Source organism: Kogia breviceps, chromosome 3 (genome assembly GCF_026419965.1).
Source record: "Kogia breviceps isolate mKogBre1 chromosome 3, mKogBre1 haplotype 1, whole genome shotgun sequence".
NCBI classification, from domain to species: domain Eukaryota; kingdom Metazoa; phylum Chordata; class Mammalia; order Artiodactyla; family Physeteridae; genus Kogia; species Kogia breviceps.
In genome coordinates this window covers 75,860,199-75,879,792 of record NC_081312.1, presented here as the reverse complement: position 1 = coordinate 75,879,792, position 19,594 = coordinate 75,860,199, and the positions used below count along the sequence as shown (strand labels likewise).

At 36.7% G+C, this 19,594-nt stretch overlaps 1 gene segment (V, D, J or C); it reads left to right on the top strand.

The window, feature by feature from the left end:
• Positions 1-16,469: 16,469 nt before the first annotated feature.
• LOC136793888 (T cell receptor alpha variable 35-like) lies at positions 16,470-16,844 on the top strand. The segment is given in 1 exon segment: positions 16,470-16,844. A coding segment is annotated over 1 exon segment (375 nt).
• The last annotated feature ends 2,750 nt before the right edge of the window (positions 16,845-19,594 follow it).

Genomic DNA, 19,594 nt, shown 5'->3' with positions numbered 1-19,594 from the left:
AGCCCATTGGAAAGATTCGGCCAAGTACTTCTGTGCTCTGAGTGACACAGTGACTAAGACTACAGTGGGAGCTGAACACAAATCTCCTGAGACATAGTAGCATAAAAGACTCAGGGTCTCAGCCTATGTTATTTTCAGGATGTTGGCATGTTCTGTGAAGGCAAACAGTACAGAGAGTACAGAATCCTGAAAGTGTTTGGTTCCCATGGGCATCTTAGATTTATTTTTCTTTTTTCTTTTGCAAAGGAAAGACTTGTTTTCTCAATTTCAGTGTTCTCAGTGGTCTTGAGGCTGGTGGGTGGTTTCCTGTCAGTGTCACCTGAGCAGGGTTTGTTCGGTCAGCTGATTGGCTGCAGGAGTAAGAAGATCCAGAACAAGTCATGACACTCACCACCCAGGGGTTTAGCTATGTATCTTAAGGTGAAAATTTCCCAGCAGCAAGGCAAAGCGTCATGAAGAGGCTAGCGGGCACTGTGCTGGGGCTTTTTTTGCCCAGGTTTGCTATGAGTTGGGACTGCCCCACAGAGGAATCTGAAGAACTGAGCAGCTGCTGTACCGTTGAGGGAGAGAGGAGGGGCTGACAAGTCCTGCACACTTTCTATCCTTATTATCAATGAGGCACTTTCAGGGATTTGTCAGAGTTACAGTAACACTCACATCAGTTTCTCATCAGGGGTGAAAGGGGTGGATGTGGAGCTGAGTCACCAAGCCCTGAGTCTCCAGAAGGGAGCCAGCTCTACACTGTAGTGTAATTTTTCCACCTTTGCTGACAGTGTTCAGTGGTATCGTCAGAATCCTGAGGCCACTTCATCCACCTGTTTTACATTCCTTCAGGGGCAAAGCAGAATGGAAGATTAAATGCCACAACAGTCCTTAATGAACGCTGCAGCTCATTGTACATTTCCTCTTCCCAGACCACAGACTCAGCCACTTACTTCTGTGCTGTGCAGTACGGTGCTCCCAGGCACCTGCAGCCTGTACACAAGCCCTCAGCGGGGCTCAGCCCCTCCTCCAACCATGATCACACCCTGAGGCCACCATGCCTCATTTGCACTGTTTATTATTCCTTACCTACACTGGTACCTTTTTAACCACTGACACTTTTTGGCCCTACAGATTTGGGATTTTGCCTTTATCTTCCCTTCTCATTCTATATCTCCTTCTGCACTAGAACCTCTAACTTAGGGCTAGGAGAGTAGCTCATAAGAGGACATTTAACCACAATATGCTGAACTCCAAAATGGTAAAAAGTGAAAGAAACGAGAAGAAGAGAAAAATCGCTCCAATAAAGATGTTATCTGACTTAGTTGGGTGTCTCAAGAATGTTCAAGCCTGCCTCACCATGATGTGTCCCAACAGGCAACTGCGAATACTCTCATCTCATCCTACTAGTGCAGCAAAGCAAAAAAAAAACTTGCTCAATGTTCATATATGAACTTGGTCATTTAAAACAAATTTATTCTCTTGCAGATCTGGATGCAAGAAGTCTGAAATCAGTTTCACTGGCTAAAGTCGATGTCTTGGCAGGGTTCATTCCCTTCCTGTGCTGTACATTACATACTTTTAACTTATTTATTTTATAAGTTGAAATTTGTACCTCTTAATCTCCTTCACCTATTTCACCCCTTTACCCACCACTTTCCTCTCTAGTAACCAATAGTTTGTTCTCTATATCTCTGAGTCTTGTTTCTGTTTTATTTATTTGTTCATTTGTTTTGCTTTTTAGATTTCATGTATAAGTGAAAGCATACAGTATTTGTCTTTCTCTGTCCGACTTATTTTGCCAAGTATAATACCCTCCAGGTCTATCATGTTGTCCCAAATGGCAAGATTTTATTCTTTTTTATGGTATATATATATGTATATCTTCTGTATCCATTCATATGGATGAATACTGTGGTTGCTTCCGTATCTTGGTTTTTGGAAATAATGGTGCTGTGGAACTTTTTTGAATTAATGTTTTTGTTTTCTTCTGATAGATACACAGGAATGTAATTGCTGGATCATAGAGTAGTTACATTTTTAATTTTTTGATGAATCTTCATACTGTTTTAAATAGTGGCTGCACCAGTTTACTTTCCCAGCAAGAGTGCACAGAGTTTCCCTTTTTTCCACATCCCAGACAGTACTCGTTTTTTTCTCTTTTTTTTTTTTTTGATGATAGTATTCTGTTAGGTGTGAGGTGATATCTCATTGGTTTTGATTTGCATTTACCTGTTGATTAGAAATGCTGAACATCTTTCCATGTGTCTGTTGGCCATCTGTATGTTTCCTTGGAAAAATGCCTTTTCAGGTCCTCTGCTTATTTTTTAATCAGATTATTTGTGGTTTTGGTATTGTGTGTAAAATTTCTGTATATAGTCTGGACATTAACCACTTATTGACTAATCACTTGCAAATATCTTCTCCCATTCGGTAGGTTGCCTTTTTTTTTTTTTTTGTATTAATGGTTTCATTCACTGTGCAAAATATTTTAGTTTAATTAGGTCCTATTTGCTTATTTGGGGATTTATTTTTATCCTTGCCTGAGGAGACAGATACAAAAAATATTGCAAAGATGAATGTCATAGAGCCTACTGCCTATATTTTCTTTAAGGAGTTTATGAGTTCAGATCTTACATTTAAGTCTTTGGTCCATTTTGAGTCTGCTTTTGAATATGTTGTGAGAAATATTATATTTCTCACTAGAAATGTCTAGTTTCATTCTTTACCATGTAGTTGTCAGTTTGTTCAACACTATTTATTGAAGAAACTGTCTTTTCCCTGTTGCTTATTCTTGCCTCCTTTGTCATAGATCGATTGACCATATGTGCACGGGTTAAAATCTGGGCTCTCTATTCTGTTCCACTGATCAAATCTCTGTTTTTGTGCCAGTACCATACAGTTTAGACTGCTATACCTCTGCAGCATATTTTGGTATCAGGGAGTGTGATACCTCCAACTTTGTTCTTTTTTTCAAAATTGCTTTGGCTATTTGTGATCTTTTGCGGTTCTATAAAAATTTTAGAATTATTTGTTCTAGTTCTGTGAAAAATGCCATGGGTGTTTTGACAGCAATTACATTGAATCTGTAGATTGCTTTGTTTGGGATGGACATTTTAACAGTCTTAATTCTTCCAACCCATCAACATGGAATATCTTTCTATTTATTTGTATTGTCTTCAATTTCCTTCATCAATGTCTTAGAGTTTTCAGAGTACAGGTCTTTTACCTTCTTGGTTAAATTTATTAAGTTTAATTTTCTTTTTGATTCAATTATAAATTGGATTATTTTTAAAATTCTCTTTCTGATAGTTACTATTAGTGTATAGAAATGCAACAGCTTTCAGAATATTAATTTAGTACCCTGCAACTTTACTGACTTCATTTATTAGTTCTAAGAGTTTTTGTTTTGTTGTGTCTTTATAATTTTCTATATAGCATACTATGTCATCTGCAAATAGTGACAGTTTTGTTTCTTTCTTTCCCATTGGATGTCTTTTATTTCTTTTTCCTGTCTGATTACTGTGGCTAGGTCTTCAAGTGCTATGTTAAATAGAAGTGGTGAGATGAGGCATCCTTGTCATTGAGAAAAAAACTCAGTTTTTTACCACTGAATATGATGTTAGCTCAGAGTTTATAGTGTGTTCTCACTATACCAAATTTATTGAGAGCTTTTAACATGAATGGATACTGAATTTTGTCAAATGCTTTTTCTGCATTTATTGAGATAATCATATCATTTTTATCCTTCATTTTGTTAATGTGTGTCACATTGATTGATTTTTGAATATTGAACCATCCTTGCACACCTGGACTAAGTCCCACTTGGTAATGATGTATGATTCTTGTATGTATTGTTGAATTCAGTTCGCTAATATTCTGTTGAGGATTTTTGCATCTATGTTTATCAGGGATATGGACCTGTATTTTTCTTTTTTTGTAGTATCATCATCTGTTTTTGGTATCAAGGGTAATGCTGGCTTCATTGAATGACTTTGGAAATATTTCCTCACCTTCAATTTTATGGAAAAATTTGAGAAGGATGGGGACTAACTTTTCTTTAAATGTTTGTAGAATTACCCTATGAAGCCATAGGGTCCTCTACATCAGGAATCAACAAAATATGGCCCATGAACCAGATCTGTTTGGCCATTTATTTTTGTAAATAAAGTTTTGTTGGAACATAATAAAGTTCATTTATTAATGTATCATCAGTGGCTTCTTTCATGCCACAATGGCAGAGTTCAATAGTTGCAACGGAGACTGAATGGCCTACAAAGACAATAATATTTACTGTTCTACCTTTTATGGAAAAAGTTTGTAAACCCCTGTTCTACATCATTAGTCATCATGGAAATGCGAGTTAATACCACAAGGAGATTTCTATGCACACATTATGTGGGCTATATAATGACAGCTATATCAAGTGTGGGTAATGATGTAAAATAATTGTCTGATTTAGAATAATTTAAAGACATTTTCTCTTCACTGTGAAGGGATCTCCTTGATCTGATGTTGATCTTATGGGAGGAAAGACAGTCCCATGCAGTGACTCAACCCTAGAGCTGATTTCTGCCTTTGAAGGGACTTTAGGGCAGGTGAGGCCCTACCATGAATATTTCAGCATACCTGTTATAGCCTGGTATGTCCAGCATCTCAACCAAGGCTTCAAGATTCTCATGAGACACATCTCAAGTAAGAGCAGCAATGGTTCATAGGGGACCCCAACAAGGAAAAATCTTCTATCTGAAGAAAGCATTGATGCAAGAAGAAGACTTGGTCTCTTATTTCAGTGTTCTGATTGATGCACTGAAAATATATATTACCAAAAATAGTTTAAAAAGAAATAGAAAAGCTAACAAAATTTATAATTACTAAAGTAATTTAATAATTAGAAATAAAATTTAATAGAGAATTCATAATAGAAGGGGAGTTTTTAACCTGCATGTGTGCCCCAATACAAAATTAAAAATTAGGTACATAGTAAGATGTATTAGATAAGAAAATATAGTCAAGAAAATATTAGAAATTAAGGTTATATAAGGAGTGTCTATAAATAAATAAGAAAAACATTCAAAATAGAAACAGATAATAAAGTTAATTTAAATAAAGGCAATTTAAAGAAGAGGAAATAGACCTTGGCCAATGAACATGTAATACATCAACTTCTGTAGTAATCAGAGGAGATTAAATTAAAACAAATTACTATTTCAATTCTGTCAGATCAACAAAATTTTTAAAATCTGATAACATTAAGTTCTGACACAAATATAGGGAAAGAAGACTATTGAAATTTTCCAGTTGGAGAAAAACAACCACACAGAGAAAAATTTATTCAACCACTTAGGAGAACAATTGGCCTAAATCATTTAATAAAGAAATTGTACATATCTAAAAATCCAACAATTCCAATTCCTGGTGTCTACATTAAAGTAACACCAACATTTGAATGAGGTGGCATTTACAAGGATAGTCATTGCAACACTATAAACCGAAGTATAACCAATCAATAATGGAATGGACAAATAGTGGATTACCCATGAAGTGGAAATACAGTGGGCTATTTCTTTGCTACAAGCAAAGAAATAGTTCTATATGTATTTTCTCAGAATAATCTTACAAAAATAAGATGCTGAATATAAAAAGCATCAGAATGATATATGCTAAATGACACTACTTATGAGAAATATCAAAATACAACACAATATAATATATTGTTTTATTATACGTATCTGCAAGGGTAAAATTTTAAAAGACATGCATACTTCCCAATAGTAGTTATTAATTTAAAAACAGAAATAGTACCAGGGGTTAGTTACTATTTTAGTTTTGTCTATAATGTTGAGAGAGAAAGAGAGAGAAAATATAGAAAAATTTAATATGTTTATTCTCATTGCTAGAGGCAAAGGTGTCTGCTACATAATTTTCTGTATTTTTCCATAAGAATTATTTAATAATTTTTAAAAATAATTTTAAAAATTGGATACTAGCAACCACAGTTTTTACAAGCTCAATGAGCTCATAGAATGAAGAAGAGAACACTTATTACCTACGACTTTGACAGGTGTAATCCTAATAGGCCACATAAATGCCAGTAAAAATTCCATTAGAAAAATCTTTTAACTTGCTTATGAACTAAACGTTGTTCAACCTAAAATAAACAGCATAGAGACTTCCTACCCCAGTTCTTAATGTACACTTTTTTATACACAAAAAGAGAATGTGAAAAGAAAATCAAATCATTTGACGAAGCAGTGGGAGATGTGCCCACAAGATGTCAGTATATGTTAGAACTAATACACAAATTCAATAAAGTTGCAGAATACAAAATCAATACACAAAAGTCATCTACATTTCCACATACTAATAACAAACTATCAGAAGGTGATGTTAAGAAAACAATTCCATTTACAATTGTATTGAATAGAAAATATTTAGGAATAAATTTAAACAAGGAAGTGAAAGACCTGTACATTGAAATGTATAAGACATTGATTAAGGAAATTGAAGAAGAAAAAATAAATGGGAAGATACTTTGTTCTCATGGACATAAAAAATTAAATTGTTAAAATATCTATACTACCCAAAGCAATCTACAGATTGAATGAAATCCCTGTCAAAATTCTATGGCACTTTTCACAGAAATAGAACAAAACAATTCTGAAATCTGTATGGTACCACAATAGACCACCAATAGCCAAAGCAATCTAGAGAAAGAAGAACAAAACTGAGGGCATCACATTTGCTTATTTCAAACTATATTACAAAGCTATAGTAGTCAAAATACTGTGGTATTGGCATTAAAAACAGACACTTTGATCAATGGAGCAGAATGGAGAGCCCCAAAATAAACCCCTGTTGTCTAGGTGTTCCGGCCTGGTGTCAGGCCTGAGTCTCTGAGGTGGGAGAGCTGAGTTCAGGACATTAGACCACTAGAAACCTCCCAGCCACATGTAATATCAATCAGTGAGAGCTCTCCCAGAGATCTCTGCCTCAACATTAAGACCCAGCTCCACCCAATGGCCAGCAAGCTCCAGTGCTGGATGCCAATGCCAAACAACTAGCAAGACAGGAACACAGCCCTATCCATCAGCAGAGAGGCTGCCTAAAATAATATTAAGTTCACAGAGACCACAAAACACACCACTGGACGCAGCCCTGGCCACCAGAAAGACAAGATCCAACCCCACCCACCAGAACACAGACACCAGTCCCCTCCATGAGGAAGCCTACACAAGACACTGAACCAACCTTATCCAATGGGGGCAGACACCAAAAGCAAGGGGAATTATGAACCTGCAGCCTGCAAACAGGAAACCCCAAACACAGTAAGTTAAACAAAATGAGAAGACAGAGAAATATGCAGCAGAGGAAGGAGTAAGGGGAAAACCCACCAGAGCAAAAAGTATGAAGAGGAAATTGACAGTCTACCTGAAAAAGGATTCAGAGTAATGATAGTAAGGATGATCCAAAATCTCGGAAATAGAGAAAATACAAGAAACGTTTAACAAGGACCTAGAAGAACTAAAGAGCAAACAATGATGAACAACACAATAAATGAAATTAAAAATTCTATAGAAGGATTCAATAGAGAATAACTGAGACAGAAGAATGGGTAAGTGATCTGAAAGATAGAATAGTGGAAATAACTACCGCAGAGCAGAATAAAGAAAAAAGAATGAAAAGAATCGACGACAGTCTCAGAGACCTCTGGCACAACATTAAATGCAACCACATTCGAATTATAGGGGTCCCAGAAGAAGAAGAGAAAATGAAAGGGATTGAGAAAATTTTGGAAGAGATTATAGTTGAAAACTTCCCTAATATGGGAAAGGAAATTGTCAATCATGTCCAGGAAGTGCAGAGAGTCCCATACAGGATAAATCCAAGGAGAAACACACCAATTCACATATTAATCAAACTATCAAAAGTTGAATAAAGAAAAAATATTAAAGGCAGCAAAGGAAAAACAACAAATAACACACAAGGGGATCCCCATAAGGTTAACAGCTGATATTTCAGCAGAAACTCTGCAAGCCAGAAGGGAGTGCCAGAACATATTTTAAGTGATGAAAGGGAAAAACCTACAACCAAGATTACTCTACCCAGCAAGGATCTCATTCAGATTTGACAGACAAATTAAAACCTTTACAGACAAGCAAAAGCTAAGAGAATTCAACACCACCAAACCAGCTTTACAACAAATGCTAAAAGAACTTCTCTAGGCAGGAAACACAAGAGAAGGAAAAGACCTACAATAACAAACCCAAAACAATTAAGAAAATGGTAATAGGAACTACATATCGATAATTACCTTAAATGTAAATGGATTAAATGCTCCAACCACAAGACATAGACTGGCTAAATAGATACAAAAACAAGACCCATATATATGCTGTCTACAAGAGACCCACTTCAGACCTAGGGACACATACACACTGCAAGTGAGGGGATGGAAAGAGATATTCCATGCAAATGGAAATCAAAAGAAAGCTGGAGTAGCAATTCTCATATCAGACAAAATGGACTTTAAAATAAAGATGACTACAGGAGACAAAGAACAATGCTACATAATGATCAAGGGATCAATGCAAGAAGATATAACAATTGTAAATATTTATACACCCAATGTAGGAGCACCTCAATACATAAGGCAAATGCTAATAGCCATAAAAGGGGATATTGACAGTAACACAACAATAGTAGGGGACTTTAACACCCCACTTTCACCAGTGGACAGATTATCCAAAATGGAAATAAATAAGGAAACACAAGTTTTAAATGACACATTAAACAACATGGATTTAATTGATATTTATAGGACATTCCATCCAAAACAACAGAACACAGTTTCTTCTCAAGTGCTTGTGGAACATTCTCCAGGATAGATCACATCTTGGGTCACAAATCCAGCCTTGGTAAATTTAAGAAAATTTAAATCATATCAAGTATCTTTTCTGACCACAACACTATGAATCTAGATATCAATTACAGGAAAAAAAACTATAAAAAATACAACCACATTGAGACTAAACAATATGCTAGTAAATAGCCAAGAGATCACTGAAGAAATCAAAGAGGAAATCAGAAAATACCTAGAAACAAATGACAATGGAAACAAGATGACCCAAAACCTATGGGATGCAACAAAAGCAGTTCTAAGAGGGAAGGTTATAGCCATACAATCCTACCTCAAGAAACAAGAAACATCTCAAATAAACAACCTAACCTTACACCTAAAGCAATTAGAGAAAGAAGAACAAGAAAACCCCAAAGTTAGCAGAAGGAAAGAAATCATAAAGATGAGATCAGAAATAAAAGAAAAAGAAATGAAGGAAATGATAGCAAAGATCAATAAAACTAAAAGCTGGTTCTTTAAGAAGATAAACAAAATTGATAAACTATTAGCCAGATTCATCAAGAAAAAAAGGGAGAAGACTGACATCAATAGAATTAGAAATGAAAAAGGAGAAGTAACAACGGACACTGCAGAAGTACAAAGGATCATGAGGGATTACTACAAGCAACTCTATGCCAATAAAATGGACAACCTAGAAGAAATGGACAAATTCTTAGAAAAGCACAGGCTTCCGAGACTTAACCAGGAAGAAATAGAAAATATAAACAGACCAATCGCAAGCACTGAAATGAAACTGTGATTAAAAATCTTCCAACAAACAAAAGCCCAGGACCAGATGGCTTCATAGGTGAATTCTATCAAACATTTACAGAAGAGCTTCTATCAAACATTTACAGAAGAGCTAACACCTATCCGTCTCAAACTCTTGCAAAATATAGCAGAGGGAGGAACTCTCCCAAACTCATTCTATGAGGCCACCATCACCCTGATACCAAAACCAGACAAAGAGGTCACAAAAAAAGAAAACTGCAGGCCAATATCACTGATGAACATAGACGCAAAAATCCTAGGGGCAGGACAGGAATAAAGACGCAGACGTAGAGAATGGACTTGACATGGGGAGGGGGACGGGTAAGCTGGGACGAAGTGAAAGAGGGGCATTGCCATATATACACTACCAAATGTAAAATAGATAGCTAGTGGGAAGCAGTTGCATAGCACAGGGAGATCTGTTCGGTGCTTTGTGACCACCTAGAGGGGTGGGATAGGGAGGGTGGGAGAGAGGGGATATGGGGATATAAGTATACGTATAGCTGATTCACTTGTTATACAGCAGAAACTAAGACAACAATGTGAAGCAATTATACTCCAATAAAGATGTTAAAAAAAAGATAAGAAGGCCACAAGGGAACTTTTGGGTCATACATATGCCCTTTACCTTCATTGTACTAATGATTTCACATTTGTACACCCATGTAAAAAATGATCAAACTGTACATTTTAAGTATATACAGTTTATTAAGTGTCAAGTATGCCTCAATATAGCAGTTTTTTTAAAGAGTGAAATCAAAAGCAGACAGAGCTAAATGTTGAAAAACAATTAGTACTCCAGAGAGCAGAATTTTTCACTTTCTTGTAATTACATAGAGGAAACTGTTTCAAGCATGCAAGGGTTACAGGACATTTTCTATATCTCATAAGAAATAGCATACTCGGGCTTCCCTGGTGGCGCAGTGGTTGAGAATCCGCCTGCCGATGCAGGGGTCACGGGTTCGTGCCCTGGTCCGGGAAGATCCCACATGCCGCGGAGCAACTAAGCCCGTGAGCCATGGCCGCTAGGCCTGCGCGTCCGGAGCCTGTGCTCCGCAACGGGAGAGGCCACAGCAGTGAGAGGCCCGCATACCGCAAAAAAAAAAAAAAAAAAAAAGAAATAGCATACTCTGTTGCAATAAACAGATGTAACTCATATATAAATTAATTCTAGAAAAAGTCATTAATTATTCAACATTTCTCAGTCTAGCCAAAGGATGGTAGAGTCTAAAAAGTATTTGAGTTAGGTTTATGCAGTTCTGGACAAAAACGAAACCAGGTCTGGCCTCTGATTGGTGCAGTCTCCTGCACCAATGAGAGACGACTGAGCTAAAATAACCTCTGCTGGGGAAACCCATTCAAGAAAACCTGATTCGGCTGTGTTTTCTAAGGAATCAAGGGATGGAGGCTCTTCTGTAAGTGCTATAGGAGTTGCAGACAGCCTATGAATATGTGGCTAAATCTAGGAGAGTCAGGAGATGATCACAGCTTCCTGAGGGCATGAACTAAGTTATCTTCTGTCCTGGGAAGGCCATTTTGAGAGCCAGATACAAGTAGAAGAAATAGTCTTCTATGTTGATGTGATAACGTTGCTGCTTGGGGGGAGTGGGGTGGGAGAAAGAAAAACCATTTCCAATATGGGCATGAAAATTTTATGTGGGTCTCCCATATTTCTTTACTTTGTCTTTTTTGAACAGGGCTCAGTAGCCAAGAACTGGAGCACAGATCACAGTCCCTGATCATCCAAGAGGGATAAGATTTCACCATAAACTACAATTCATCAAAGACTTCCCACACCGTATACTGGTACAGACAAAAGCATAGTGAAGGTCTGATCTTCTTGATGGTGTTATGGAAATTTGGGGAAGAAAAGAGTCAACGAAAAATAACTGCCAAGTCAGATGAGAAAAAGCAGCAAAGTTCCCTGCATATCACAGCCACCCAGCCTAGCCACTCAGGCATCTACTTCTGTAGAGGAGACACATAATGATCTCCAGACCTCTACAGGATGTCCCCATACATACATCTGGACCATAGATGCTCCCTGACACAGGGCTCCTGAGGAGTGTCTGCGACACTTGCCAAGATTAGGAGACTAAGGAAGGTGCTATTGTCTCATTGAGGGAAAGAGGGAAAGGAGCGAGAGCAAAGGAAGCTATACCTTCATTCCGAAATTTAATTTTACTGTTTGTGCTGGTGATTGTTACTTTTTTAGTAGGTAGAACCTCAAACGGGGTGAGAATGGCATGAATGTCAGTGATTGCATAACCATGCACACATCTTGTGCCTTTATTGTCCCAGGGAAACTCTCTCCCATCTGTTATTCACACACCTTGTTAATAGGAAGAAATTCTCCGTCATTTATTGGTTGTTTGTGGCATATTAAGACTATACCATGAGTACTGGAACAGCAAGATTGTCATACTGGGAAGAGTCACGGGCAATACTTTTTTCTAAGTTTATGTTATAAATATAGAAATAGACCAACAGATGGATAGACAGATGAAAGAGAGAGAAAGAAGTTGAAAAGATGTAGATCGATACCTAATCTTGTCTCATATTGGCCTTCCCTCTCCAACAACGTGGCATCTCTTGTTCTCACTGCCCATGGGCTGAAGCCACACCCAGTTGGCCCTTCACCTCTCATGTAGCTTCACAAAGAAACAAGTCATATTCAGTCCTGTGGCAGAGCTCAACTTGCAGACTTTTTTTCACTTGTCTTATTGTTGTTGATGAAAGATCTGAACTTACGGCCAGATGGAATGGAATTGGGACACGTAAATATTTTGTCTTTACTCTTTCACCATCCATGTGCCTTTATCGCCTCCCTCCCATCTCTGCTCCTGCTTTTCACCCAACCCCTCGTGTACCTTGTGACCCTTTAATACCCCTTTTGCTCACCCAAAGCCTGAAGTTTCTAGTCACTGAATTGCTTTCCATAATTTTCTTTCACTTTATGGATTCCATACCCGTTTCCCAAATCAATCTCTAAAATGGAGTGGTTTATACCCTAATGTACATTTCAATGCAACATGCTGGATTAGCTCTCCCCAGATTGTATTTGAAAAGGAATGTTAGAGGAGATTGAAAAGATCAAATGGTACATTTTCAGCTTCTGTGACAGTTGTATAGGAAGGATGTTTCATGATAAAACAATTTCCCACACTTTCAAGGCATAGTGTGTAGGCCATCTGCCCATGTGTAGGGCAGTTCCCGTGAGCAAGAGTGCCACCACCATAGTGTAGCTATTTTTTTAAAAGACATTTTTTTTCAAATTTGTTCATAACGATAATTTACTTCAAAAAGGAAAAAGGATAAAGATTCTATTGCTTGACACTACACATAATAATTTGCAGCATCTGTTATCTAAGACAGATATCATTTACATAACAATCACTGTAATAATTATGTGCAATACATATTTAAAGAACAATATTCATTTAGATTTAATACAGTAAAAGGCATCGAACGGAGATATTATTGTCTTCATTTTGCTGATGAGGCAGAAAAATTCCCATCAAGGAACGCTTTTGAGAACTTGAATTCTAGGGAAGCACATCAGAGGCTACAGTCACTCCAGAGACATATAGGGGCCATTCGTCTCACCTCCGCCCACTTCCTTTGATTAGGTGCCACTGAACAAATTTTCTCATGGTCATTGCCCACCGACCTGGAGCCTGGAGGCAGGTCACACTTTGCACTCACTTCCCCAAACTGCATATCAGAAAACGGTGGAAACTGGGGCATTCTGCTCCGGATCCTACCAGGTAACTGAGCTAGGCCCTTTTGGACCCCAAAACCTCTCCCCTGAGCCAATGTGTGCAGCCCTGGAACTGTCAGTTTCCTGAACTTTATAGGGGTACCCTCTATAGTTACTTCATTTTGTTTTACTGGGGTTCCTGATTGGTATCTTTCTTCTTTTACAACTTGAAATAGAAATAATTCAGTCTTTTATTGCAGGATGTTCTTCCTGAACAAGATCACTACAACCACTTGCTATACCTTGATTAGAAATTCCAATTAGAAGATCATCTGAACGAATAAATTAGAATACACAGCAATGGTATTTCTTAGCTTGTTGTGGTTTGCAAACTTTAGACATATATGACATACATCTTAGTAACCTGAGTGTTTTTAAAAATTTCCCTACAAATGACTGCTAACAATCTAAGCTAGTGAGGCTGTATTCTTGGAGACCTGAGAGATATGGGCCCCTATATATACATATATAAAATTTCCTTTAAGTTTCATGTTCATAAAATTCATGTGTTACATTCTATTCTATAATGTATAGAATATATCATATATTATATATTGTATAATATATAATATTTTATATATAGATATATCTATTTATATCAATATATATCTATATATCTAATTATATATTATAATATATCTATAATATATTATAGAATATATAATATATGATATGTTCTATAATATATCCTTATTTGTTTCAATATACCAAAAAAAAAAAAAAAAAGCTTTAAATTGATGACCCAGAATTGCACACCATGTTTATCCCAGTGGTTGACGTCACCCTCACACATTGCTAGCTGACTTATTCTCCCTTTGGGGATAGAAATATATTGACAGAATTCTCAAGGAAATGGGGATGCAATCAAGGCTGAGGCAGCAGGTCTCAGGGAGGACTGGAACAACAACTCCTCATCGCTCTTACTGAAGCAACCATGATGATCACGCGGCGGGGGGGGGGGGGCGGGGGGGGGCAATAGCCCTAGTGATACTCCTCTCATCCTATCATCTCTGAACCTGCTACATTCCATTAAGATAGTATCAGATTAATGCAAATTTGTTTTTATCTAAACGAAGATGTTTCTGCTTTTTGTTTATTCTTTTTCTTTTAAAATGCATTTCTCCAATTAAAAAATTCAGTCATCAAAAAAAGAAATGTAAGGTTATCAATATTTTTACTTGGTAGGGGGCAGTGATTCGTATTAAGAAGCCTACTATACAGTAGGAATAGAGAAGAAACAAGGTAAATACACAACCAGAAGTGAATCTCAGGCAAACCTAAAGCTAAAATTGGCATTGATACTAGAAGGAGAAAAGGACACTTGGAAAATCAGAAATAGATTTCCTTGCTCTCCTAAGTCTGAGGAGCACAGTGGGCCATAAAACAGATACTCTGGTCAGTACCTGGTGGAAGTTCATTTACCTAAATCAGGACTTCCTCAGGTACTCAGCGCAGATCCTAGGTGGTTGAAATTCCAAGACTCGGGATGAATTTTTTTAAGGCAAAACTTCCCCTCTAAAATTCCATCTTGTGAAGCTACGGTTTTGTTATTTTTCAGAGTTTTATTTTCTTCTTTAAGAAAAGTTGGGGGGCTTCCCTGGTGGCGCAGTGGTTGAGAGTCCGCCTGCCGATGCAGGGGACGCAGGTTCGTGCCCCGGTCCGGGAAGATCCCACATGCCGCAGAGTGGCTAGGCCTGTGAGCCATGGCCGCTGAGCCTGCGCGTCCGGAGCCTCTGCTCCGCAACGGAAGAGGCCACAACAGTGAGAGGCCCACGTACCACAAAAAAAAAAAAAAAAGAAAAAAAAGAAAAGTTGGAATGTTCACACCACTGTGTTAATAAGCAACAGTAACCTTCTTCTTCCTGCATTGTCTCTCTCTCTCTCTTTTTTTTTTTGCCTTTGCCTTTCATGTTAAGTTGATTTTTTTCAAATGTCTATTGATCCCAGATGCTCCTTCATACTTAGTGGGATATAAATCTGTGATTTGAGCAAATGAAGACAGCTCTGGTTCTTCTGTTTTTAAGTATTTGCCTCACTTAACTCTCAGCTGAGCCTAGCATCCCAGACTCTTATGACCCTTTGTTAAATATCTTCATAAAAATAGACTTTAGGCTTTCAGGGCACCTGGATTTTAAAAAATCATTTCCCTCTGTGGACGCTTAGGATCCAACTTCTTTCATTGGCTCAGTTACCACTTGTCTATTCACTCTCAATTCCCAAAATACCTCACCTGCTGTCATCCCTCACCTGTCCTATAAGTCCTTTGGAGTTTATAACTTTCTAAAAAAAATTTACTCTCATTCCAGCAGGTTCTCAGAAAGGAACAGAGAAAAATATGTCTTTAGTTCACCATGTCTAATCATAAGTCTTGCTTTCACTGATTTTCCAAAGAGATATTATAAGGTTTCCAGGGGCAGCATTCCTGTCTGTCTTGTTCATGTCTCTATATCTCCCTGGCAGATAGTGGGTACTCACTAAGTGTTCATCAGATGAATGGGAGAAATAGGAGAATTCTTTTTAAAAACTCTTAAATGAAAGAACAACAATCTAGTGACTAGCCATAAGGGGGCAGTGCTTCTATTCATATTAACTTTCAAATTAAGCTCAAAATGCAAAGAAACCTCCACCTAGAGGTCAGATTGGCTGATACACAGGACAGATATTTTAACATCACGATGGTATTTACAGTGTTACTCTAAGCCCAAAGGAGCTTCTTGAAGCAAAAACCCTTTTAGGAAGTAACTCTTTGCTGAAAGACGTGATGGGGATGTTCCTTAAAGGTTTATTAATAATCCTGTGGTTGCAGCTGACATGTGAGTATTGAGGGTTTCTGAGCCTTGATCAGAGAATTCTAAAGGGGTAGAAATTCTGTGAGGGAAGGAGGTGAGGTATAACTGGGTCTATGAAAAGAGGGAAACAGAAGGAGAAACGTGAAGGAGGGAGGGAGAAAAGGAAAAAGCAGGGCAAGGGAGTTAGGGAGTAGAGTGTGCATCACAGCTCTGAGAAAGGTGATCTAAAAATGATTTTGAATACCTTCCTTTGTCTTTCTAATCAGGCATGAGTGGCCAACAGCTGAATCAGAGTCCTCAGTTTATGTCCATCCAGGAGGGAGAGGATGTCTCCATGAACTGCAATTCTTCAAGCACATTAAACGTCTTGCTATGGTACAAGCAGGATGCTGGGGGAGGCCCCATCCTACTGATAACCTTATATAAGGCTGGTGAATTGACCAGAAGTGGGAAACTGACCGCTCAGTTCCGTGGAACAAGGAAAGACAGCTTCCTGAACATTTCAGCCTCTGAGCCTAAAGATGCAGGCACCTACTTCTGTGCTGGCAGCACAGTGCTCCCCAAGCACCTGCAGCCTGCACTCAAACTTGCAAAGGGGACAGCAGCCACTGTGCAGCCTCCCCTCCTGTTCCTCTTGCCATGAAATGTGATTGTGCGCACAACCTCTGTCCCCTGCCCTTCCATTACTGCAAACTCTCATGTGTTCAAGGCTTTAACTCCCAAAGATTGTGCTCTTTGCTTAATGAACACACCTCCTTTCTAATGTATATAATAGATTTACTTACTTATTTTGTCAGGATATAAAGAGAAATGATCGGTACACAATCACAATGGAAGATTTCACATATTTCTCTTAAAAATGGATAGATATCAGTGTAACAAGTTGTAAATAAGCCACAGAGATCTAATGCACAGTGTAATGAATATATACAACAAGAGTGTACTATAATTATGTAATGTGGTAAATATTGCTTCATTGGCAATCATATTACAATGCTATATAAATGTATCAAATTAAGATACTCTACACCTTAAGATTATGTAATGTTACAGGTCAAATGTATTCAATGTATTTGTGTTTAAACAAATAAATAACAATCTAAAACAAACAAACAAAAAGGATAGCTATAAAAGAAATAGAATTGAGAGCTCAGGAATAAATCCATACATCTATGGCCAATTAATTTTCAACAAGGGTGCCAAGGCCATTCGGTGAGAAAATGGTGTGGGGACAACTAGATAGCCATGTGCAAAAGAATACACACATAAGCAAAAATTAACTCAAATGGATCAAAGACTTAAATGTAAGAGCTAAAACTAGAAACTCTTAGAAGAAAATATAGGTGAAATTTGGACTATGCAACAGTTCCTTAGATATGACACCAAAAGCAAAGCAACCAAAGAAAAAATATATAAATTGGACTTCATCAAAATTTAAAACTTTTGTGCATCAAAGGTCACAAAGTTTCCCACAAATGAAAGTGAAAAGACAACCCACAAGATGGAAGACTATATTCGCAAATTATGTATCCGATGAGGATATAGTATTGAGAATATATAAAAAATAACTGACAAATCAATAATGAAAAGACAAATACCAATTTAGAAATGGGCAAAGGATTTGAATAGTCATTGCTCCAAAGAAGATCTATAAATGGCCAGTGAGTATAAAAATGATGCTCAACATCACTATTCATTAGGGAAATGCAAATCAAAATCACAGTGAGATACTATATCATGCTGACTAGAATGGCCATAATTTATATTAATGGAAAATTATAAATGTTGGTGAGAATGTGGAGAAATCAGAACCCTCATACACCACTAGTAGCAATGTTACAGGATATAGCCACTTTGGAAAACAGTTTGGCAGTTCTTCAATTGGTTAAACATAGTTACCATTTGACCCAGTAATTACACTCCTAGGCATCTACCTAAGGACTGAAAACATGTTTGCAAAAACCTACATATAAATGTTCATAGAAGCATGATTCCTAATAGCCAAAAAGGTTGAAACAATCTAAGTGTCCATCCACTAATGAATAGATATACAAAATGTGGCTTATCCACATTATCACATTATATTGCATTATATCCATATTAGGATTATGTCATATCCTACACCCTACAATTATAAATTATTTTCAAATATTCATGAGATATTTAGAAAATTTAATCCTGTACTTGGCTGAAAAGAAAATAAAACGAAAGAACCAAACTCATTAAAAAGCTGATCTCTTGACAGAATCTAACAGAAGTAGAAAAAAACCACCAAAACATAATCAAAACTCCCCATATATTTGGATATTTTTAAACATACTATTAAATAATTCATAGGTTTAAGAAAATATTATAATAGAACCCAAATGTTTAATTTAATGACAATGAAAACACCACATAACAAACTTGCGGGATACAGCTAAAACAATACCTAAAAGGTATTTCTAGCCTTAAATGTATGTATTAGAAAAGAGGAAAGTTTGAATGTCAATGAACTGAGCAACCAACTTAATGTATAAAAAGGGCAACAAATAAATCCCAAAGAAAATAATACAAAATTTAATGAAAAATAGAGAAAAAACAAAAAATTATTTGAAATGACTAATAATGTTGATAAACCTCTGACCAAATTGGTGAAAGAGAAAGAAGATGGTACAAATAAACAACATTAGGAATGGGAAAGAGAAGAGAATATCATTAAATATACAGTAGATTTATAAGAGCACAACAGGAGAAATAATTCATGCCAATAATTTGAAAACGTAGATAAAAATAGTTGATTTCCTTGGGGGAAAAAAACTTACCAACAGTGTCTCAAGAAAAAAATCCGAATATACCTATCAGAAAAAAAGAAATTGAATCAGTAGCTAAATGTTTACACACAGACACACACACACACCAATCCCAGGTCCAGTTTTATGAAAATATATTTTAAAAGATAATTAGCATCATTTAAAAATTATTTTGGAAAGAAAAAAATGAAAAATCTTCCTAAGTCATTTTGTGCTGTTATGACAACTTTGATTTTTAAAAAAACAGTTGACAGTTTAATAAAGGGAAATTTCATTCATGAAAATAACTGAAAAAAATACAAATTAAAAATATATTGGCAAATCTAAATTGTAATGAATATATAACATAAAATAATATGAGTAATTAGAGTTTATTTTAGAAATGTGTGGAAGGCTTAACATTAGGAAAAGTCTATTCAGATAATTCCAACATTAGTAGATTAAAAGAAAAAATGACAAGAGTCTCTCAGTAGATAATATTTTTAAATTAATGTTTTATTCTGGACATTTTCAAATATGCACAAAAGAAGAAAGAACAATATCATAAATAGGTACACATCACTGGAATTCAACAATTATCGATAATCACAGCATGACCAAT